The following is a 25,000-nucleotide window of genomic DNA, read 5'->3' as shown; positions in this document are numbered from 1 at the left end:
TGATAACGAAAACAGGCTGAAGTGCCACCGATCTCTGAGTACCGCCATCGGTAAATGCTGTATACTAGAGTGACCTAGAATAGGGGGAGTGTCCAAAGCGCCGCGCGAATACATGGGAGGAGCGAGGGCCTTTTGCGGTGAACTTCCGCACCGCGGCGCTGCCGTGCCAGACCCGTGGGCTTTCTCCGCGGCGGAAGCCGCGTCGAAGCGGCGAGCGTCTGCTACGCGCGTGATATTTTGGCCGCTATTAGCTAAAATTGCGGAGATTTGAGCAATATTTAATACTGCGTCACTGCAACATAATACTGCAGCGACTCATCACACAGAGAACGCGTTTGTTAGTTTGTGTGTTGTGAAACGAGGTTTTTGTATATATCCTTTCAGCTGGTTTGTCACCGCATTGGTCCACACTTCCGCGACTGTTTGAGGAACGCATCCTGCGCGCACTTCATCGTGAGAAAAGGCGCTTAAATTACTTTCGTGCGGAATGACGAACGTAAACTTGCTGCAGGAGAGAATAAACTGGAGATAACCAGGAGAACGTAGCACATATACGTGTAGTAACTAGCTCATGCATGCTAACGCGTTTGCACCCTTCATATCCTATCTTTTATTTCGTGCATTCGATTGGTTTTCCAAGGCTGCCTCCGGCGCTCTGCAGTTTCAAGCCATTTCATGCGAAGCCGAATGTGTCAGTCGGCGTGGCCGCGGTACCAAAAGTAAAAGATTACTCGCGTCTCGTTCACGTGGTATACACGAAAATTGGCACGCAGGGGCACGAATGTACGTATGCCCAACACGACCGATAGGTCATGGCATCACTAACCTGACATGCTTGCCGTTTGCGTAACGACTAACAATAATAATATGGTGTGCGGCGCGCAAACCCGCTTTCTGTAGCCAGAAATAATTCTGACGATGTGGGGTCTGACGATTTGTTTCCGTCAGGCTATAAAAAACGCTGTGGTCACCGATATCGGTCTCAGCATGTAAGACTTACCCATACATCTTGAAGGACTGACCGCATAGGTAAAATGTGTGCGAAAAAATTACATGAAAAAAAAAGCACGGTCCCTTATGCATTCGCCTGAGATGACTCGAAAACGAAAGCCATCTTTTTCGCCAGTCGATGCATTGAACCTCCCTCGCCCATTTCCTCCGTGATCGCCCCCCGATCACGGATGCAATGCAAAGCGACCATGTCACGTGGTGGCGTCATGATATAACGTCACGTTGAATGACGTCATACTGGCGTCACAAGTTCTGTCGACGTCATCGCGTGATGATTTTGTGCATCGCTCGTGTTGGCTACGCGGGATGCCGACGGTCAATTTTCGTGTTTGATGAGGCTTTAGCCTTAAAAAAAGACAAACCAAAGAAAATGAAACGATAACAGTGCAACATCGTGTATACCTCACCTCATGTTACGAGCGATCGCCCGAAAACAAACGCGATTCTCAGTTTTTTTTTTTTTTCGAAAGTCTGCCCTTAGGCATAATATTTATTCAGAAATACACATATAAATTTGCTTCGTGTATGAAGTCCAGTAACGAGCGGTGGTGAGGTCCACTAATCCAGCAGTCAAGGTCGGGTGGTCGGCCAGGCCTGAGGCCTGTTGCACGTAGGTGACGACGACGGCTTAATTGTAGACCCGTGCATGTCCACAATAGTTCAGACAGCGCCTCCTCTATTTTTCAGTGCCTGGGCGAAGGAGCGGAGCGCAATGGGAATCGACCGTCAGAGTTAGTGCGGCGTTTATCCGCCGGGCGCCGCCACCGTAGTAGACCTGCCGTCGCGTCGTCGCTCGCGGAAACGAATGCCGTGGCTGCATTCGAAGCTGCTATATGGTTTAGTTTTCGGCTGCATTCGCGCTGTTTAAAGTATAATGAAAATTTGTAAGCTGGAATCATGAAGCACTTGTCGTCCTGGGCAACCAGCCCATTTCGAAGGCACGTGTCTTTCACGGCTATTTGATCGAGACGCTCGCGCGTCGTCTGGTAGCCCGATACCAGAGAGCGCATGCCAGTGATGCGCGGAAAATTGTTTTGTCACCGTTACGTTCGCTTGACTGAGGATCGGTTTTTGACTGCCTGAAACTCGATTTTCGAAAGCAGCATTTTCCAAGAGCTAATACCGAAAGCTTGGGCGCTTAAAGTTCCCCGATGCGTGCTACCGTCTACTGGTGTAGCGCACTATACGCAAGCCTGGAGTTCATGCGCTAAATAGCATGAAATGTCACTAGACTGCTTCCAGGGATAAACGCGATCGCCCGCTCCCTTCGTAAAGCTTTTGAGAATTACATTTGTTACCACCGGGAAAAAGCAATAGCTGGTGCCAGAAAAAGAGGAACTATGCCAAGTGATTCCATCGTGGTGGTACGAAAAACAAACAAAATTCAGCTGCATATGCCGCGCGCTTCCTGCAACGCTGGCCGATGTGTGTGAACCGACGCTGTCGTTCAAGTATAAAGTCGTGGTGCCGACTCTCAACCTGAGCCAATGTGAAATACGTGAAAAATGGCGCGGCCTTTTGTCAGTTGCTTGAGCTCGTCTTTGTATTTGTCGACGGATTGTTGTAGCCTCAGTATCTGGATCCTCAGGCATCTATCTTTTCTCTTCCATTTGCCCTTTTCGGTAGTGAGCAAAGTATAGAGGCCGAATTAATGGCTGTTGACCTGGACGCTTTTGTCGCAGGGGGGAGCCTGCTCAGCCTTGTGCACTCATTTATTGTTTCGCCGGTAGTGAATGTGGTGTCCATGGGCTCCAATTCTTCAGCTTCGGGACATAATTTCAGCTCTGCATGCACATGGCTGTGATCGCGAGGCAGCGTTGCTACTGTGTACTACATGCATTGGTTGATTGTTAGGACGCAACACGGTCACGTTTAGGGATACTTGAAATGCTTGGTTCAGTTGTTACCTTGGGCTGCACACGTGAAGGGTAGTCTGCAAAGAGTGACGCTATTGCATCCTTCTTAAGCCGCCGCTTCTTATATTCTATAAAATCTTCGCGTCGTAAACGACGGTTGCATATTCTAGTTTAGCTTGAATATGTATTAGGAGACCAATTATCCCGCCTAATTACTGCAACCCACCTCTACCGAACACCAGCGGCAGCTGTAATTTCATGGAACGACAGCCGAACAGTGTATTAAGGCGAAAGCCTTAGATGCCTCATCAAACGCGAAAATTTACCGTCGGCGGCGTCAGCACGAGTGATGCAAAAAATAATTACGTGATGACGTTATCATATGACGTCACTGATAATAAAATTTTGTGACATCATCGTGACGTCATATCGTCATATTATATCTTCGCTTGGTCAAAATGGGCCGATCACGGAGGCAGTGCATGCCTCCGCTGATGTGCAGAAAGCTTGCACTGCCTCCGATCCTTGAGTCTGTAAAAAAACCACGTTAGGCGCAGAAATATCTCGAAGGGAGGAAGGAAATGTTCAATAAATTGACTAGAAGAAAAAGAAGAAGATGGCTTTCGTCTTTCAGTCGTCTTAGATGAATGCATAAGGGACCCTGTGAGATTTTTTTTCTTTATCAATAAAGGGAAATAAAGAAAAAGACAATCGTGATCGATTTCTTTCAGTTCCATTTGCAGAGTGGAACACAACAGTATGACATACTAAGGCATTGGGGCGGTTGCAATAGCCTGAAATAGAAAATAAAACGGGAATACTATCAAACTCGAGTGCAAGTATCGAACCGGCAGCACGGCCTGACAGACTGCCTGCGGAATACCTACAGCGGGGATGGAAAGACACGCGAACATGCGGCATCTGCATTCTTTGCTGTTTCGCATTTATTTTCAAGTGGTTATAGCCTAGATGATTGGTGAAACGACGACGTCATCCATGACAGAATAAAAGACCATCTAGCATCTTTTTATTGTCACCACGGTTAGAGCGTGATGAAAACAGCGCGCCGCTATGTTCGCGTTTCTTTCCATCCCCCTGTACCTGTGAAAGCTTGCAAGAAGCATAAATGCAATTAAACTCGGAAGCAAACACGAATTTGTGAGCTTCGTGATACGCGCGGCCGTTGAGCGCCAGCTTCCCGGATGGATGGATGGATGCTATGAGCGTCCCCTTTATAACGGGGCGGTGACATGTCTGCCACCAGGCTCGAAGGAGAAAAAAAAAAGAGAAAGAAGAAAAAAAAGCTTCCTTGTTTCATGTTGTCCTAATGCCTTATCTACATTGATTAAATCTATGTTATTATACCAAAAATATAAATTCACGGTCCATCTCTCTGCCTCTTAAGGCAGAATGACCTTATTTTCCCCCATTATTTATTTTTGTACTTTATCTCTACTTTTCTGCCACCAATACTCTAACCGTCTCTTACTTATTTCTATCGCGGACGTGTTCAGCTTTCCATTGTTGTCCCTAAAACCCAAGGCTTCATGTAGACTCGTGCCCACACGTATACCTGGGTGAATATCGCCACATTCAATCAATACATGTTCCATCGTTTCCTTAGTTCCCCCGCAGCATGTACAATGTTCTTCTTCGTTACTGAATCTCGCTTTATAACTACGCGTTCTAAGGCAGCCCGACCTTGCTTCAAACAGTAAAGCGCTTCCCCTTGAATTATCATAAAACCTTTCCCTCCTTATTTCGTTTTTTCCCTTTCGGTAGTTACTCAGAGCCGGCTTCTTTTCCATCGCTGCCATCCAATAAGTCCTCTCCGCCTCTCTGACCTTCCGCTTAATGCTCCTTGTTGTCATATCGCCCGCACTGCCAGCCGTATATTTACTGGTGAGCCTCCTAGTTCTTTTTCTCCACTGCGTGTCAACGCTTTTTCTATACAAATACCTGAAAACCTTCTCTGCCCATCTACTCTCCTTAATTTTCCTCAGCCTCTCTTCGAATCTCATTTTGCTCTGCGCTTCCCTCACTTCAAAGCCTGTCCATCCCATATCACCCTTTACCGCCTCATTTGTCGTCTTCCCGTGAGCGCCCAACGCGAGGCGGCCCACCGTCCTTTGATTTACATCCATTCCTGATTGCACCTCTGACTTCATGCACACCACTGAGTTCCCAAATGTAAGCCCCGGAACCATCACACCCTTCCACAGCCCTCGAAGCACCTCGTACCTATTGTATCCCCATAAAGCTCTGTGCTTCATAATTGCAGCATTCCTCTTTCCCTTTGCTACCGATGCTTTCTCTTGTACCTCCATATATCTATCCCCCTCATTTACCCATACTCCGAGGTACTTGTACTCGCTTACCCTCGGTATTTTTTGGCCCTGTATTAAGACCGTATGGTCTCCGTGATCATTGAATACCATCAATCCACATTTTGTTGCACTAAATCCTAGTCCTAGAGCCTCACACTCCCTTCCGCATATATCTGCCAGTCGCTGTATATCATCTTGACTGTCCGCAAATAAGACAATATCATCAGCATAAAATAGTCCTGGAAGTTTCTGCTCAACCATCGCTCCGACCTGTTTGTGTGACAAATTAAATCCAATGTTGCTACCTTCTAGCGCTTTTTCCATCCTCGCCATGTACAGCATGAATAACAGCGGGGACAAAGGGCATCCCTGTCTCAGCCCCTTGCTAATTTGAACGCTGTCCTTGCTACTTATTCCTTCCCATTCTATACAAACTGTATTTTCTCGGTATATTTCCCTCAAAAGCTGTACACAGTCGTCACCTATGCCCACTTCCTTCAATATATCCCACAAAATTTCCTGATTAACGTTGTCATACGCCCCGGTGATATCTAGATAAGCTACGTATAAGGGCCTGTTTTCTATTTTAGATATTTCTATACACTGGGTAAGAACAAACAGATTATCGTCTAACCGCCTGTCGATTCGAAATCCATTCTGAAGTTCTCCCAAAATATCATTTTGTTCTACCCACGCTTCTATTTTTAATTTTACTGCCTGCATCGCCAACCTGTATAGCACCGATGTAATTGTTAGGGGTCTATACGAGCGAATGTTATCCCTTTCTCCCTTGCCTTTATAGATTAAGTTCATTCTACTTTTTCGCCAACTGTCTGGTATTTCCCTCTCCTGTAAGCACTTTTCTACGGCTTTCAGCAGTGCTTCTTTAGTGTTATGTCCGAGTTCGTTAATGAGGCTGACGGGAACCCCATCTAAGCCCGGAGTAGTGCGCTTAGGAATTTTTCCTTCGGCCTTCTTCCAATTGAAATTCTCTAGTACTACATCTTCGTCGGTTGCACCCCTTTGCGTACTTTTACTCACCGGGGGAATCCCCTGGGGGACCTTTTTAAACGAATCGGCTGTTATCTTTCGGATGTAACCTAGCGCTTCATACCCTTTCAATTGATTTCCTCCTTCATCTACCATATGTTGTTGCATTGTGACAGACTTCCTATCCAGCGCTTTTAGGTGGCTCCAAAATATCCTAGGCGCGGCCTTCTTCTTTTCGCGAATCTCTGTCATCCAGCGTTCACTTTCACCTTTAATTTTTGCCTCGACTAATTTCTGCACAATGGATTTTTGCTCTAAATATATTTCCCATATTTGGTTGACTTCGTCCTGTGGCCGCTTCTCCTTTTTTGCCTGTCTGTGCTCCCGTGATGCCTGACGTCGCATCTCGATCGCTTCCCGGATTTCTTTGTTCCACCAACTTTTTGGCTTTTTCTTTCCTTTCCAACAAATAGTTTTCTTCTCTATTTCCATTTCTTTCTTGATTACATGTAGCAGCTCACTATACTTCCAGTCTTTGCCTGGTAGTTCGTCTACTTTTTCCTCGACTCTTGCGGCTATATTTGTTATTTGTTTGTCATTTAGATACGAGCTGCCAAACTTTGATTCTATGTTCTTATTTTCAGTTTTATATCCCATTTGTAATATTATGCGTTTATGATCACTACCCAAGCTGTTAATGCCTTCTTCGTCTATTCGCATCTCTCTAAGTTTGTCATATATTCCTTCTGTCATGAGACAGTAATCAATGCTCGATTGCCTGTTTCTGACTTCCCACGTGATCTGCCCCTCACACTTAGGCCCCACGTTAACTATCTCAAGACTATGTTGCTCGCAGAGATCTAGCAATAACTTGCCATTGGTGTCTGAATATCCGTCAAGGTCATGAATGTGAGCGTTCATGTCCCCTAGAAGGATTATCTCGGCATCATGACCAAATTCTTTAATATCGGTGCTTATGCATTTCACTATCTCCAGATTCTTTTCTCTGCAGTTATTCCCTGTCCACAAGTAAGCTACACCTAGCCACGTTTTCTTTCCACCTACTGTGCCCGAAACCCATATGTGCTCTGAACACGTTTGTTTCACTCTCTCCCATTTTGTTCTGCTATGAATTAGCATTCCAACCCCCCTCACCTCTCCTTTCTGATGTGATCCTGTTACATCCTTCCCAAACATAATTTTCAATATGTGGCGGCTCTTCCAAGTCTCTAAGGTGTGTTTCTGTAACCGCATAAACACCTATCTGTTCCTTGTTTAACTGTCCCTCAATCTCTAACCATTTTGCCTTTTTTCTGCCACCCTGCATGTTAATGTAACTAATTGCAACACGCGCCTTCTCCCTTCTTTTACCTTTTCTCTGTTTTTTCGCTATACTACCTGTCAAAGAGTCCCCCTGGTTGTTTTCCTTATTACAAGCTACCATGGGCACCGAAGGGCCCGCGTGCCCCCCAAAAAAGCTACTGCGCGTCCTGCAAGACGCCAACCCACCTCATGGCCAAGCCTCCTATCGAAGTGTATTCCGTCTCTTCGAAAACCACCCCACCTGTGCACCTCTCTGTTTATTTCCACTACCTCGATGCCTTTCTCTCTACTCATCTGCCATATCTCTTTGTTTGCGTCGACAACCGCTCTTTGCAGGTTGCCGTCACGCACCGGTACCTCCGGTATTGTGCATACCACTATCTGCACCTGAGGGGAAATGGCGCGCATGTCATCGACCCCTTTCGCCAATGTGGTCGCTAGTTCGGCTGATTCGTTACTCAAGACGTCGTTTAGACCTCCCGCGATTATCACGAGGTTACGTCCATTAGACTTAGTTGCGAGTTTTGCGTTAGCTTGTCTCATCACTGATCCCAGCCTATGGCCCGGGAACTTCCCTATTAAAACTCGTTTGTCGCCTCTCACCCTTTCCTTGACTGCTTCTGCGCATGTAGCTAAATTCGAGTCCCCGGCGATTATCACGTGATCCGACTTTTCTGCTGGACTTTCCCGCACCTGGCCACTGCACCTGTTACTAGCGCGTGCTACTGCTGTTGTTTTGTCCCCTCCCGTTCCCAAGACTACTTCGCGGAAGGTGGGTCCTGTGACCCTTGCACCTGTCTTTTCCAAACCTGTTTCCCCCTTCGCGCCTACCACTGTGAGGGTCGATGCCCCATTGTTCCCGCTGTCGCTTGCTTCCTTGTTCCCCGTGGCTACCTTTGCTGGCATGGCTACCTTTGCTAATCCCTCCTCGGCTGACTTAAGCCTTTCCGCCATAGCCATCGTTTTTTCCCGCTCTGTCGCTACCGCTTTCTCCAGCTCGGAGATTCTCACCATGAGCTCATTCTGGGCGGCCATCATTATTTCCATCTTCGCCTCTAACTCGCATTGCTTACACTTGGCGTCAGCCCTCTCTGTCGTCTCATCCTCACAAACCTCTATTTTCCGCCCCATTCCGCATCCTGAACACTTTACGGTCTTTTTGACCATGGCTATAGATCGTTCACGCGGCGTATTAGATACACTTAAAGCCAAATGATATCACAAAACTCCGCAAGTATGTTACACTTCAAATCACCCGTGCACCTTTCAGCCACGTGGTGGCCGAACAAACAAATATTAAAAAAAAAAAAAACACCCGAAGCGACTGTCACACCCCTTTGTACCAACAGTACAAAGTTGTAAGCTCTATTAAGCTGCAATAAGCTCTATTAAGCTAGTGGCTTAACTAAAAAAACAAGCTCGAATCATGCAAAAAAAAAAAAACAAAAAACAACTTATCTGACGCTGTCATTCCGGAGCCCACGAAAAACACGTCCGTCCTCTCCCAAGATGTGTGAGAAAAAAAAAATAAAAAATAAAAAAAAAAGCGCCACGACGCGGCAGCGGCGAGCGGACGCGGAGCGCGCGCTCGACGGCCCGAGGAGAGCGTTCGCCCAGGCACTGAACGAGCAGCTGATTGCACGCGTCTGGCAGACAAAAGAGGCTCGCTTTACCCGTATGGTCGTCTCTTTATATTTATTAAAGATGTGACAAGACTCGCTGCTTCAGCACGAATTGTCGCGACGCTATATTGAGGTCATCAGGAAAAAGCGGGAAATTGCGTTCGGGTGCCCTGTTGGCGCGCACTCAACTGCCGCGGAAACAATTGTATTTGATGTAACTACTCGTCCACATCTTTTTGTAAAGTCTCTGAACCGGGCGAACGCTGACCTCCGAGAACCGTGAAAACATCTGATGTTGAGAATGAGTTGTTTGAAACTGTTTTCATTTCGTATGGTGAATGCTTGAAGCAATGCATGCATCTCGCGCGAACGTTCCATACTAACGTTCAGCGATGATCGAATGCATATATATATATATATATATATATATATATATATATATATATATATATATATATATATATATATATATATATATATATATATATATATATATATATATATATATATATATATATATATAATCGCATGTTGCATTTTTTCAGGCGAGGTACATAAGGGATCTCTGCATTTGAACAATTTTCTGAAGTGATTGAGATATTACACGTCTATTCATCAATTTCTTACAGTATTTTCGGTTCAGGCAACTTGTACAGCAAGAATGGGGGCATTTGTAACGTTGTTTCATGATATCTGGATATTTGTAAAGCATTTTCTATATTACGCCTTATATGCAAAAACTTGTGGAATAAGGTTAGTTTACCTGGCATTGCTTTTCTTTCAAATGTTTGCGCACGGTGAGCCTTGTTGTACGCTACCTCAGAAGAAAAAAACAAGCCAACAGCATTGCGGTCGTATGGCCATCTCTACTCTTTTTTTTTCTTTTTTTTTGTTTCCCTTGCGTCTTCCCGGTGTGCTCCGTCCATAATAAAGAGCTAGTGGAGGCTAATGAATTGTCGAATAAAGCGGTGTCCATATGGCTAGCAAACCAGTGGCGACCACGAGTAAAAAGCTCATAGTGTGAAGCGGCCACTGCGCGCAAGTATTTCAGTTGACTGCGCGTGCAATTTAATTTTTTTATTTCTCCTAATTCGTGCATGCGTGATGCTATTGCCCGATTACTCGTGCGAATAAGGTTTTTTTTTCCTTGCTTCTGCGTGTCCGTTTTGCACGTTTTTACACACGCACCAACGTTCTCGAACTTTGTGACCGGAACTAGACCACGCTGATGCCGCTTGACACATGATTTTTTGCATTCTGTTGTTGCCCCAGCACCAACACAACGCTTAAAGATGGATAAGCTCCATTCCGCACCGCATTATAAAAGTTAAGTAGACTTCAAGTGCCCTGTGTGGAACCGCGGCGCAAAAAGCTACAGCGCGTAGTAGACGCCCCTCGCTTTCCGCGCGCTTCCTGAGCGCGCAAAGCCCACGGGTCCGGTGCAGCAGCGGCGCGGCGCGGGAGTTCACGGCAAAAGGCCCACGCGGGAGCCGGCGCTTTGGACACTCCCCCTATTCTAGGTCACTCATAGCTCGCCGTTAGCGAGGCAAAGAACGTGTCGTCTGCGGACGAATCGTTTCGCGCCCCGCGCTGCGGAGCGAGGGGTCGTAAGCTCGACTCCCGGTGATGGAACCTTTCCTTCTGGTTTTTTCTTTGCCAACTATTAGTTTTTATATTTTGCAACGTCATATCGGTGACGGAAATACGCAAATAGAGCCGTGGTGGACCCCGGCATAAAACGCTTTCGTGTTAAAAAGAAAACCAGCAAAACAACAAGCCATTAACAATGCTTAGACAACAAGGAGCTGCGTCAGTAAAGAATAACAAGCGTGGTATAAACGAAAACAGTACCACTACGAAAAACAAAACTAGAAGCGCAAAATCGACCAGCCAAAGAATGAAGCCCTCAGATCACGTTCTAAGAAGGCGACTTCCTTGTCACAGAGCGTGATAGGAGGAACACTCGCACATTTGTCACCGAACTTGAAGATATGAAAAGCTGCTACAGCTTCTCTTTCTGTTCTGTCATGTGAACGCTTGAGGAAAGCAGCGAAGGCGAATTCCGGAATGCATCCACACCTTTTACAATGCTCTGAAAGGTGGCCACCACCCGTTTGCTTCACATCAAGTATGAACCAACTTGCCCAAACATATACCTTTGAATACATGTCTGCTCATTAACTATGGACGACAAAAACCAGGCTCTGGGGCAATTTTACTCGGGTGACGAAAACGTGTGACAGATCTGTTACATTCACTGGAATGCCTGCCGCAGGGGCCCCCTACAACGTACGTGGTCGAGGCTCAAGTTCCCACCGGCACGGCGTTCGCATCGGCCGCCGGCAAGGGAGTGCATCGGCCGAAGGGACCGCACGAGTACCAGTACACGCTGCACTGTCCTTACGAGCTGTACGTCCAGGTTGAGCCGAGCTCGAACAACAAGGACCGGTGGTGATGCTGTTCCTGCCGACTGAACATTAGGCCGCCATTGTATCTTGACAGCTTCAAAGACTGCGCAGCAGCCGTTCGCTATTTAGATGATTGACATTGTGTTTTCGAACGGCGGGATGCTGGCTTGAAGCTTAGAGCTTGTTGCCGATCAGTCAAGGATAGCTGGATGAGACCGTCATTCAGAAAAAGCCAATATTTGCAGGAGAACAATCGTCCGAGCAGAATGGCAACAATGTATAAGGAATGTATCTTCAGCAATAAACTTTTAGGGCGACGACAACAACGCATGTAGAGCTTGTCTTTACGCAGCAGGCTAGCATATTTCTTAGCATCAGTACCTGTAGCTGGTGACGTATACGCAGTGAAGACAAAGGAGCAAGAACAGAACAAGGTTGAAGAAAGAGGGCGGGACAAGCACTATTCCGTCGTCTTTCCTCCTCTGTGTTCTGGTTCGAGCCCATTTATCGTTACTGAACTATTGTGCTTTAACTTTATATTGCAAGGTATAGTGAGGTGCTACCTTAACTCTTATGAACGAAGCCTTCGTACTCGGGCCAAGATTAAAAAAAAAAATAATAAACGAGCAAACTTAAAGCTGTAGAAAAATGCTACCAACTGCATATTAGCGGTAGTCGTGTGTACTTACAAGTATTTATTTAATCACCAAGTAATTATTGTTAATTAATTAGTTTAGTTGGTAAACATCATAATTATTGCTGGAATCACTGACATGTGAATTAGAAGTTGTAGGCTACCTGAAATAGCCTCGTGATCAAGCATTTATTTCGTTCTGAAATTTGCCTGGTTATTTTTTTCGAGAAAAAACAAAAAAAAAAACACGTGAAATATAAAATAGACGCGTGCCGCTACTCAAGCGCTTCCAAACAAACTTTGATGGATGCGCGGCTGCATTCGTGTTTCGCCTTATTGTACGGGGCTTCACACCTTTTGATGGTCGCGGCGTGAAAACTCACCGCCGACGCTTTTTAAGCGTGCCGCAGTCGGTCGTTGTGTGGTAGGGGCGTTGCGGTCTCCAAGCAGGGAAACCGCTGCGACGCACTTACGGCTTTGAATTCGCGCGCCCCTCTCGTTCAGGAGACTGTCGAAGGTTAAAACTATGCCGAGGGCCGAACGAGACGAATTGTTGCGTCAGCTGATGCCGACGCTTATATCACCGCCATTTTATGTCGCGAACCCTATAGGACCATCCTACAATAGCGTAGCCCTGTGATGCTGCCAAAAATGAATTGAGCCGCGTGTCCACCAAAGGTCGCTTGAAAGCGCCTGAGTAGTGCGAGCGCGCGTCTATTTCATGTTTCGCGAGCGTCGCGGGCTTCTGTTTTTTTTTTTTTTCACGAAAATAAAAAGCGACCCGGCAAATTTCAGCACACAATAAATGCTTCATTGATTCCGACGTTATTTGAAGTGGCCTACAACTTCAAATGGACATGTTAGCGATTAAAGGAATCATTAACAATCTGACAAACCCACATTAACCGATGCTTAGTGATGCAAAAGTAGTGTTTATAAGTGCATACGACTATATACCCCTAATATGCAGCTGGTAAGTTTTTTCTCGAGTTATTTTTTTTAAATCTTGGTGCGAGTAAGCTCGAAGGAAGATCGAACATTGCGTAGAGCACCATAGAGGCATTTTTTTTCTTTTCTTCTTCTTTTTTGCGATGGCTGCGATTTCGTAGTGACTGTGCAGGATGAAAGGACTCTGACTAGATCATGCCTGTAGGAATGTACGATGATCGTTGGAAAAATATATTAAATTATGAAAAAGAAGCCCGTCTTGATGTTGTCTTCCATAGCATGCTTTTGTGCATGCGACGTAGTACGGTATTTATTTATTTATTTTATTGCAACTTTGATATCCACGTAACAAAAAACTTCGCAGACACTTGTTTGGTCCCATAACCTAGCTGGCTAGTAGCGGCACCAATTGTGGGACATGCCTACATTATTGCGCAAGCGGTTACAACAGTGATAAATGACAATAAACTAGATACAAATGCAAAATAAATCACATGATTCAATTATGCAGGGAATAACAGCAGACAAACTAACCACTTATACAATTAACGATGTACACGTGTAGTGTGCGTTAAGGCATCTTGATAATTTTTTATCCTTTCGCACTTTTCCTCGTCGAGGTTTCATTAGAACAAAGACAATGTTCAAGAATGCCTAGAAGAGGAGATGCAGTAAAAGAACACAAATCTATTTAGGCGAAGGCGGGGCAAAATGCGAGAAAACTGTGCATACAGTGAATATTTTTAAAGAAACTTCATGCGATACCAGAAAACAACAAAATAGGAACTTTCTTTTCGTTACAAGGTTTTTGCTGTCGGAAAGTTCAAGAAACAAAATCACCGACTATTGCGATACTGCCTAATGTGAATTCTGAGCGTAGATGTTTAGTGTTTTGTTTCGATTTTGTGATAAGTTGGGGCGCGAATGCCTCGCTAACAGGGAGACCGCGGAAGGCAGCGCGTGGGTGCGTTCCACAAGAGCCGCCGCAGACAGGCCTCCGTTCATGCAGCGCTTTATTTCCATATATGGTATCGGTGGACGGCCTCACCGCATACCTTAGTGATGACGTCATCGGCCATTGCAACACGACGCGCACTACTATGGCGCCGCGGGTGGCCGCCGCGGAAACTGTCGTTTCGCCAATGTCGTTCCCTCCACATCGCGCTCTCCTCGCTATCGCCGTCTTTCATCCTCCGCTGCGCTCCGCGCTAGATAGATAAATAAACAGATCTATCTATCTATCTATCTATCTATCTATCTATCTATCTATCTATCTATCTATCTATCTATCTATCTATCTATCTATCTATCTATCTATCTATCTATCTATCTATCTATCTATCTATCTATCTATCTATCTATCTATCTATCTAGCCGCCTACTTCTGGGCGCTCTCCTGGTCGTCTACATGTAATGTACCAAAATTGGCATAGCAGGGAATCAGTGTACGATGAACCCGATTTACTGATCATGACAAGAATCCAGTGAAACCTCGGTGATACGATCACAGCTCATACGAATTTCGGGGTAATACGAATTTTAAATGCCGAGCATTTCTTAGTCGCACCTGCGGCGTCGGCCGCCGTCCACACCCCCACTGCGCATGCTCGGCTCGTCTCGTGCCGGCAGCAAGCCTCTCCACTCCCTCCCTCGCATGCTCGGCTCGTCTCGTGCCGGCAGCAGGCCTCTCCTCTCCCTCCCTCCTCTCGATTGAACGCGGGTGGTGTGTATATAAGCGGCGGAGCGCGCGTTCGGAATTCAGACAAGGGCGTCTTTACTTGGCTTTCGCTTGACTTGACGCTTTGCTTGACTCGAGTAGATGCGATGGAAGCAACAGTAGCTTAAATCAGCGTACCACCACTCGTTGAAGGCAACGTTACCCCACCCTCACCGTCGTCGGCGTCAACAACAGCAAGCAACGCAGAAGACAAGGCTGCGAAGAGACGAGCATACGACGCTGAACGCAAGCGTTTGAAGCGGAACTTCGTGCACGAGAAGCTGCTGCGAGACGGCAACGACGGGCTGCGGATCCTTCACTCGGGGAACGAGAAGCAGTTGCGTAACGGCAACGACAGGCTGTGGATCCTGAACGTCGTGCTCGAGAAGCAGCAACCATTCGTGAACGTCGAGCAGCGGATCCATCACTCCGGCAGCGCGACGCTTCTGCGAAACCCAGTTACTCAACATTCACGCGATACCCCCACCACTCTGCGACTCATTTACTCGAGTCCCCCCCGTGGGAAGATGCGGGCGACATTTTTTTCGTTGGTCCCGGCCAAGGCCCATTGGCCTGCAGTGTAATAGAGTACGGTTGTTGCGAACCGATTTTCACCCAGCGACGTTTGATACGAACGTACGCTACCGCCCAGGTACGAAGAGGTGCTGTCCGCGCAAGCCGCGCCAAGCACGTGCGAGCGCGCGTCGGCATGCGCGCCGCACCGCCAAAACGTCAGAAACACGGTGTAAGAAAAAAACTTTTCTTACGGTCAAAATAAACCTTCAGAGACCCGTCACGGCCTCCGAGATTGTATGCGTGAATCTTTGAGGCTCTTATGTACCTCCGTGCATGGAGGAAGGAATACTAAGGAGAGGCCCTGACGTCACATTCGTGAAGCCTCCGCATCGCAAACACCCGCATTGCCTCCTAGCGAAGGCGCAGCGAAACATTTCGCGATTTCCGTCGCGACGTTTGCAAGCGCATGCGCGCATCGCGAAACTTTGCAGCCTTTTTTTGTTCGTTTTTCGCCGTGCAAGCGGTGTAGGCGATTCACGCTTGCTGCTCTTTGTGTGTGTTCTTTAGGAAAGCTACGCAATGCCCAACTGTTGCGTAAACCCTGTGCAAATCGCGTGCACTGCGGACAGTACCGGGTGTCACTTTTCATGTGTACGTATACGTTCGCTTCATTACTGATCACTAAGGCATGGTATTTGCGTGCGAAGCTCTCGGATGTGCGCTCTGTTGCTTGTTACTCATTCTGTCAACTCGGAACACACGTGAAATTTTGTTTCTGGCGTCTGACGCGCCGTACATACCATGTGCTGAAGGCATCGTACGTTTTAGAGGCTGTGTCGTTCAAACGAAAGGGCAATAAACTTTTGTTGTTGTTATCGGACTACGTGATGTATGTATTGTGCGGTGTGCGCTCGCTGCGTGCTTGTGTTGTGTGCGCACTGGAATTGCAAACTTTACATGCACGGTCGCGTATACAATACAGCGGTGTGCTCTTTTCGACGTGAAGTTACGGCAACTGTAGGTTGGCGTTGCGCCGAATACCTACTACGCTTACTCCATATACACGAACAAAGAACCGCTAATCGGGCAATAGATCTGGAAATCGGGCTACGAGAAAGGAAAAGAAAGGCCGAACGCCCAGCAGAACGCGTAAGTCACTGCTAGGCGAGTTCGAATACGATAAGGCAGGGGCTGAATGTTTTTGAATACACGGCACGTACCGGTACTTTCTCTACTGTTGCACAAAAACGCTCCACGAAGAATTTCAGCACGCAGCGCTCGGGCCTGCCACGCACAAACAGCCCGGTAAACGTCTGCTTGCAACATTTTACTGCGTGCGAACCGCACAATACGCGCTAAGTTTACGCCGGGACTACAAATTCGAGCAGAAGCGAACCACCGCGGAGAGCACGCCGCGGGGCGTCTGCTGTTTTGTTTGCCCCATACCGGTTTGTTTGCCCCATAAATCTGACGTCACTTCCGCCACACTTTTCGCGATGCATTGGGATACGGTAGGGCCTCTAGAGGTGTGCACGGGCTCCGGGTAGCCCGAAAGCCCGAGCCCGACCCGGCCCGCGGGCCGGGCTCGGGCGGGCCGACGTATTTTCACCTCGGGCCCGGGCCGGGCTCGGGCTACTTGGAGATTTATCGGGCCGGGCTCGGGCCCGGTGCAAAGCCCGACTCAAGCCCGAAATATAGAGAATGAGCGGGAATTGTTTTCCAGCACGCATGCAGCGCCTTTTCCGCGACCGCCCTTTACCGCTTTTCCTTTCCATTCGCTACTAAGTTTAAGCAAAAGGGGAGCAGGTAAAGCGCTGCCTCTGTTGCACTCCGACAAACAGAGAAGTAACACCACCTGAGCTACTGACAGCGTCACGCGACTGTTCGCGCTAGATTTAAGGCCAAATCCCGTATGACTGAAAATGCACGACCCGACGTAGATCGCCTTCGCGACCCGACGTAGATCGCCTTCGTGCAAGCTGACGCTTGCATGGGCATACCCCATACGCGTGACGGTTTTGGCGAGCGAACTCCATTGTTGCTGGCACGAGGCCCTCTACTTGTAATTTGTAAGCTGTGTAATAGAGACTGCTCGTCGTGTATCGTTTGATCATATTTGATATATGCTCAATAAAATGCCAAATTACCGGAAAACGATGTTTTGTTTTCGCAGCGAACCTTCAAAAAGCCGGACCGGGCCGGGCCGGGCCCGGGATTGTGTTTTCATACGTCGGGCCGGGCTGGGCGGGCTCGCAGTCCTTTGCCGTCGGGCTCGGGCGGGCCTTCGACAATGTCAGCGGGCCCGGGCCGGGCTCGGGCTCGGAATTACGGCCCGTGCACAGCTCTAAGGGCCTCTCCTTAGTTTTTCCTTCCTCCATGCCTCCGTGTGCCTTAGCGTTTAGATTACAGGGAACATTAGCGTCATGCTTTCTTTTTCTAACGCGTCGACGCAGGCTGCTGTCGTTGTACTGTGTTTACACGTGCCTGCCTCGTGCATCAGACATCCTATGAAAGGTGGACGAGGACCGAAAGAAGGCGAAGTCGGTCTTGGCGAATAGGTCAGGCCTCACAACGTCAACATGCGCGGCCGTTGAGGTCGCACTTGTGCGGGCACGGCCGTAAATCTCCCCAAAAACATTCCCAAAACCTCTCCGATAACAAAATCACAACACAGGACCGTGATTCTGTTTTTTTGTGGCCTTGATCCATCGCATCAAAGCGCTTCTTGTGTTACTTTCGCTGTAGTACTCCGATGTCATGCAAAAAAGCATACTAAAATTTTGAAGGGGCTGCTGCTGTTCCGGGTCTCAACGCACCTGGTTCATTAATTAAATAAGCGCGTGCGGGCCGTATATTTATGAGTGCTGGTATGATTGCCGACATCTAAAAACTTAACTGACAATCATTGAGGGTTCTTCCTGACGTTGGTCGGCCCTGAAAAACAATAAATGAAAATGTACGCCAGCTTTCTTTTGTCGCATGCTAATTGTCCATGCTTTCTGGTGATACGAATATCGGATGATACGAATATTTTTGGTGGTCCCGTGAGATTCGTATCACCGAGGTTTCACTATATCTCAAAACGCCTTTCGCGTACGTCATGAAATCGTTTCCCTCAGTCATGTGTGGCACATACCTGCGTACCACAGTTCATATTATGCGGGTATGTGCCACAGGTGATTCACAGTCTCAGTCAACACATTAACGGCGAACATACACATTTAACGCAAGGCAAGTGACAGAACACCCCTGGAAGAAGCTAGACTGCCATCTACTCGTCCACGTGGTCCGCCAGAATGACGCAGTCTTCTCTTCATTTCGTATGAGGCTGGGCGATGGCCTCATGCCGACCGAGGATGACGTCAGATTGATTGAGAGCCGCTTTGTGACACATGAAGAAGCCGCAGCTAAGTGCCCTGACGGCATATTGTTATACTACAGCAATGCGACGTCGACCGCTATGACATATGTTGCCTCGACGCTGCAGACAACGTGCTATGTCATGCCACATGCGATAACATAACTGGCTGTAAGAACGATCAGGTACACAGGGATGCCCTGACCAAGGTGGCCAACAATAACGCAAGCGACATGGGTAGCCTGCCGGTCTCAATTTACCTGAGCATCGGCAAGCCGTACATGATCACGGCCAACATCGACGTAAGCGGCTGCCTCGTTAATGGAAACAAGGGAACCTTGTGGTACATCGAGCGTGACAAACACGGCAACCTCTTGCGACTGCGGCTTGAATTTACAACGTCCATGGTAGGCATTGTCGTCCCAGTCATGACGAAGCACATCACTACCGCACACCCTCATTAGAATTGAAGTGAGTGCCCAGAAGTGAGTGACTGCGAACCGCCAAAACCACGACATACGTCAGAAAAAATATTTCTTGTAGGAGGGCAGTTTCCCCTTGCGCAAGCAAATGCCATAACTACATATAAGTCAAAAATTGGCCGCGTATCTGCGTGCTTCGCTGCAAATGTTGTCGAAAGACGAGTCTTCTACAGGCCGCACTACATGAGTCCTGGTCTCATCAGCGGCTCATCCGCTCGGATGTTTTCTCGTGCATAGCGTCGCATTTTCCGCGCAGCCTAAGACACACTAGGGTCTTTAGAATTACGTATCTACGTATTTTCTAGTAAAGGAACACACCACCTAATACTTACGTATTGATGTTGCGCCTAAGATATGCGTAATATTTGCTTTTTGATCGAAAATGTTCACAAGTATGAACGCAGCTACCATTTCAAGATGGCTGGGCGTTCTGCAAGTGCTTAAACTTTGGCAGGGTGGGTGAATTGTGTGACTGACAGACAGACAGACAGACAGACAGACAGACAGACAGACAGACAGACAGACCAAAATTTCTGCGTTTAAGTTCCCCAAGAAAGACTATCAACTTTGAAAGAACCAGATACACCTAGGTGTACTTTGGATACGATAAGCGCCATCCACTGACGAAACACTTTCCAGGGCTACCACCCTCGATGGCCTATGCCTCACCAACGCAAAAAGATGACTTCAGGTTCCGACATGTCGCCAGCTCTATCGACACAGTCTTTCGACGACATGACCAGCCTAGCAAACATGTCTCTAGATACTGTCTTGGACCGGGCTGCCGCCTTCATTCAGTGCCACAACCACAACAATCACCTGACGCTCGTCGCTCTCAACGTACAGTCTGTGGAGGCGCATGTGCACGACCTCGAAAAAGACGCTGTTCTCACAGAAACTGGCGTGTTAGCGCTTTCTGAAACATGGAGCAATGAACCCACTGCAATCACGGGATTCCAACGAGTCGTCCACATCAAGCGGCTTCATTGCAGGTGCGGCGGTATGGCCATCTATAAGAAAGAACACGGCGATGTGCAACTTCAACGTAGGCCGCATCACACTTCGCCAGCCACCAGACACCGAACACGCGCCACCAAGAAAGCGAATCGGCGACGTCTGCGTTGCGCACGTTAATCTCAATAACAAAGACATTGTGCTCGCCGCCATCTACCTGAGTCACGGAGCGCAAAAGGAGTCTGCCCAACGGTTGTTATAAACGTACCTCATCGATTACGCAAAAACCGGGGTCAATGCTTCCTACAATAACTCTGTCGAGAGGACCATGCCCCTCATTTCCGGCGACATTTAGATTGATTTATCAAAACCCAACAACGCCGGTAAACTACAACGCCTTACACTAAGTGAAAGACGTTTTCGATGTAGCCAGGGCATGATAAGACCTCATTCCCATGTCCAGGACGGGAAACATCATAGATAATTTCTTTGTAAGAGGCATCCACGATTTCTAGCAGCTGTACTATACCTCATACCTCACTACACATTAACCCCTCGTCGCCACGATCCCAAACGGATCCGATAACAGGTCCTGTCCAGCTGCGGGTGCTCACTGATCTCGGAGATGATCACCTTGTTGAAGAACTGTCAAGAACCCGTTCCACACATGCACACGGCTTCGTGAAAGGTGCGTACATTCTCCGTCACAATGGACAAGTATAGACACTACATATCAGCTTACCGCTTCTGGTGTTGGTAATACCCCTGTTGCTGTTGGCATCGTTACGCAACTGTAAACAACTAGTTATATAACACATATAGGGCTCTTGAAAAAGAATTCTGGGCGTATATCATTTGTACATACCTTTAGCATCATTTCGGGATATTTCAATGAATAAAAAATTGGGGAGGGGAGAAGCATGTAGGGAAGGGTGTTTCAGCTCTACTAACGTGAAACCTGTGGAGGGGCGAAGCATGCAGTGAGTGCCGGTGTTTTCCGCAGCAAAATCACTGCTAATGGGCGATGAAAGAAGAACGATTAGACACAGAGACACGCAGTCCGCTTTTAGTTAACGTGCGCGCTGCGAATCTTTATTGGTCAACTACGCACAAGGAAAATCTCCCACCGGCAGTGCATTGCAGGTCAAGATCCAGTGCCTATATATACGGGGTGACGGGTGAACGGTTGTGCAGCGCGAGCAGTCGGTTTTTTTTTCAGTCAAGAAACTCGCTAGCAGACGCTGCCTGCGTCGGCATTGTCCTTCGCGGGCGAGGGCGCGTTGTCGTTCCTTGCGAGCTGGTAGTTCGCCTTCATCGCAGAATGAGCGTTTCCATAGTCAACGCGCGCCGTTCGCTTTTTCTCGCCACACGGCGAGCACTGAGGCGGTGGTGCCCTCTCTTGCGCTCAAGCAAATGGACCTTCCCGACAGCAGACGACGATGCACGATGCACGCCGAGACCCTAAGGGGCTTCGCCCCTCAAAATTAAGCCACAGTTACCTTTCCGCCGTAGGCTTCGCGTAACATCGTTTCTCACGGTACGTGGGATCTGCCAAATGTTGTTATCTTAGGCTTATTAACAGAAAATATAATGGAGGCCAAAGTTTTATATTTGAATTTCGCGCCGACATCCCTGCGCATAAATGCACACCTGACGTATCGGCTTTCAAAGGGCTCTTTCCTAATTTGGTCGGATTGCCTCGGTGAAATTTCGTGAAACTTGGTACGTTTAGTCTCTGGTCCCCTCAGTGGACAACGTACTTAATTTCTACCCGTAAAGAACTATGTAGGCCCCAGAAGAAGCCGGCGAAATCTACGCGGTCACGGCAAACTGGTGCGGGGACTTCAAGGTTCTTCCTTTCCATCTGCGCTTTCTCTCGCTTATTAAGCGCCTTTTCGTGGTACGAGTGGTGCTTGTAGTATTGGGAAAAGGTAATTTACTAATAACAGAAAAGTCTTTTTCTCTTTAATGTCCTTTTAACGTTGTTTCACTGGAAGTTCCACCATGCAAGAAATCGATTACGAATATATTCACTACACGTGTACGAAGTTCGAACTGCGTCCTTGGAGCACATTTGGCATGCTCTACGCTGCATTTTCTTTCCATCGCTCGCTGCGTCATCCTCAATTTAAGTTGCACCCTCTTTGTAAGTCTCCAGGTATCTGCTCCGTAGGTAAGTACCGTTAAGATGCAGCTGTTATATACCTTCCTCTTGAGGGATAGTGGTAGAGTACCACTCATGATTTGATAATGCTTGCCGAATGAGCCCCATTCCATCCTTATTCTTCTACTTATTTCACTCTCATGGTTCGGCTCCGCGGTTACTACTTGTCCTAAGTAGACATACTCCATTACAACTTCCAGTGTCTCGCCATGATACGTGATAGGTGTAACCTTGAGAGACAGGAAGAGAGCAGACTTGGTCAGGGAACAAAGGGGGTTAAGGATACCATAGTTGAAATCAAGAAGAAGAAATGGATATGGGCCGGGCACGTAGCACGTCGGCAGGATAACCGGTGGTCATTAAGGGTAACTGACTGGATTCCAAGAGATGGCAGACGCGTGATGGGGAGACAAAATTAGGTGGGTATATTAGATTAAGAAGTTTGTAGGTATAACGTGGCAGCAGAAAGCACAGGACCGGGTTGATTGGCGGAACATGGGAGAGGCCTTTGCCCTGCACTGGGCGTAGACAGGCTGATGATGATGACGATGCGTTTCATCGCCATAGATGGGACAAGCGCTGCAAATTGCAAGCCGTTTGCCAGAGCCTAACTGCATAAAGTCACGAGCGTTTGCGCATGGTAAGAGAAAGCTGAATAAGGTAGCAGCTGGCGGAATGTAACCGAGCCCCTTCAAGAAAGTTTGAAATTGCACTAAAGATGCGCCTGGTGGTTTGACACTTGCAATCCTCAAAAGGCCCGCTCAATGCACAGGCGTGACAGACATTCGCTGCACAGGATATTGAAATGAGCGCGGTTATATGTGTGCGTCCAGCGTATACGCGTGTCGGCCAAAACTGCTGATTGTGAAGCCTAATTAGTGGCCTGGCGAATAATAGAAAATAATTGGTCGCTTATACGCCGCTGTAGTAACCATCGTCTTGACTATAGAGCCCTGTTTAGTTTGATGCTATGGCTACCGGACGCAGTAAATATGTCCATAGGAGACAAAGCAGCGAAGAAAGAGCTATCCGTATTTCGCCAATGTTAAGCAACGTCATCGTTTGAAAGAACTACCATTGCCTACCAATATCGGAAAAAACAAAAAAGAAATTAGGGCAGCTTCGCACTGGTGGCGCCAAGCTTGAAGGAACAGCGGAGCTAGGTGACCTTCCTTAGCATACGAGCCAAGCTTAGCCTAGATAGCCAGCTAAGCCTAGATGTAACTGCTTGAGCAAGGAGAAGGACAGTTAAGCCTGGGAAAGCCAAGTTGAGGCTCTCTCTTTCTCTCTATTCATTTCTGTCACAAACGAGCGCGTCAATAAAGCGCGCGGCGGCCGCTCTCAAACGGCAGCGAGATAGCACGGCGCCGGCCGCTCGCACAAGAAGCGCGAACAACGAAAAAACAAGTCTTAAAAGACGCCGGCGCGGCGCTCCCCCTCACCCACTCGAGTCGGGTGCAGACAACCAGATCAAACGCCCGGTAAAGCCTGGAATCATCTAGAGGGAAAGCATGATGCAACGCCTAGCGACGCCGCCGCGAGTAGAACCGGTGATAGAAATGTCGAACTTTCCCGAGCTTTGGCTGTACTGCACGCCGAAGAACCCTCCCGAAGCTTCTGGAACCCGGGGGAGAAGGGGATAAAAGCGTGCACCAACGACGGAGTGAGTCAGTCGGTCCGGAGGTGGTGAAGTTATGCTGAGTGTGGCTCCGTCAGCCAAAGAAGACGTGTTTATGATGTTGTGTGGTCAGTCGATCATCGATCTGGAAGAATCGGATGACGACAGTCAGCGCTGGAGTTAGTGTGAGTGTTTCCTGGAAGAGAAGCATCCAAGTACCGTCCAAGAATTGTGGCCTGGATACGCTGTTGAACACTCAGGACTTTAACTGTTCTTGAATAGGTTGCAATGCATGAGATTGCATTTGTAGCGCGTGATCTGTTCGTTTGGTTACCGCTGTGTTAACACCATCTGGGTTATATTGAGAAGTTGTAACTGGTGTCAGCCGAGTATGCGTGTTTGTGATGTTGTGCTGCCTTAAATGAGAATATATTTCGTTTGTGTTATCGACTCTCGGCTCTGACTCGGTCTTTGGACCACAACCGGCGTTCGCTGGCGCACTAAAAGGACCAACTCTAAATTATCCGCGCTTTCGTGGTGCGTTCCGTGGGGCCGAGACGCCAGCCCGTGGAATGCGCCCGGCGATTGCAACCCCCATTAACGGGATCAGCGACAATTCCTCTCTGTGTCGATTTCTTTCTTTCTTTCTTTCTTTCTTTCTTTCTTTCTTTCTTTCCTTCTTTCTTTTCTTTCTTTCTTCTTTCTTTCTTTCTTTCTTTCTCTTTTCTTCTTTTCTTTCTTTCTTTCTTTCTTTCTCTCTTTTCTTTCTTTCTTTTTTCTCTTTCTTTCTTTTTCTTTTTCTTCCCTTCTTCCTTCTTTCTCTTTCTTCCTTACTTTCTTTTCTTTCTGTCTTTCTTGTCTTCTTATTCTTTCTTTCTGTCTGTCGTCCTTCTTCTTTCTTTCTTTCATCTTTCTTTCTCGTTCTTCCTTTCTTTATACTTTCGCTTTATGTTCTCTCGCCAAGACAAAACGCCAATATGTGGGTTTCATAACTGCTTGTTTTGCTATCGTGCCTGGAAAGCCGAGTGGTTACCACGCTCGCTTTGGGACCGTGGGTACCCAGGTTTCAATA

General features: G+C 47.6%; 2 protein-coding genes across 2 annotated transcripts in view; one reads left to right on the top strand and one right to left on the bottom strand.

Moving 5' to 3' along the window:
- The window catches only part of LOC119384004 (uncharacterized), a 30,149-nt gene extending 18,549 nt beyond the window's left edge, over positions 1-11,600 (top strand). The window contains exon 4 of the mRNA XM_037652275.2: positions 11,405-11,600. Coding sequence (XP_037508203.1) covers positions 11,405-11,584 — 180 coding nt within the window. The 3' untranslated portion in view covers positions 11,585-11,600. The remainder of the gene's footprint in view (positions 1-11,404) is intronic.
- Positions 11,601-20,686: 9,086 nt separating this feature from the next.
- LOC119382178 (uncharacterized) overlaps positions 20,687-25,000 on the bottom strand; it is a 13,530-nt gene continuing 9,216 nt past the window's right edge. The window contains exon 4 of the mRNA XM_037649897.1: positions 20,687-20,791. Within this exon, the coding sequence (XP_037505825.1) occupies positions 20,687-20,791 (105 nt within the window). The remainder of the gene's footprint in view (positions 20,792-25,000) is intronic.

The sequence above is a fragment of the Rhipicephalus sanguineus genome, chromosome 2, assembly GCF_013339695.2.
Source record: "Rhipicephalus sanguineus isolate Rsan-2018 chromosome 2, BIME_Rsan_1.4, whole genome shotgun sequence".
NCBI classification, from domain to species: Eukaryota; Metazoa; Arthropoda; class Arachnida; order Ixodida; family Ixodidae; genus Rhipicephalus; species Rhipicephalus sanguineus.
The sequence above is the reverse complement of the archived record's forward strand: the minus strand, read 5'-3'. Positions and strand labels throughout refer to the sequence as shown.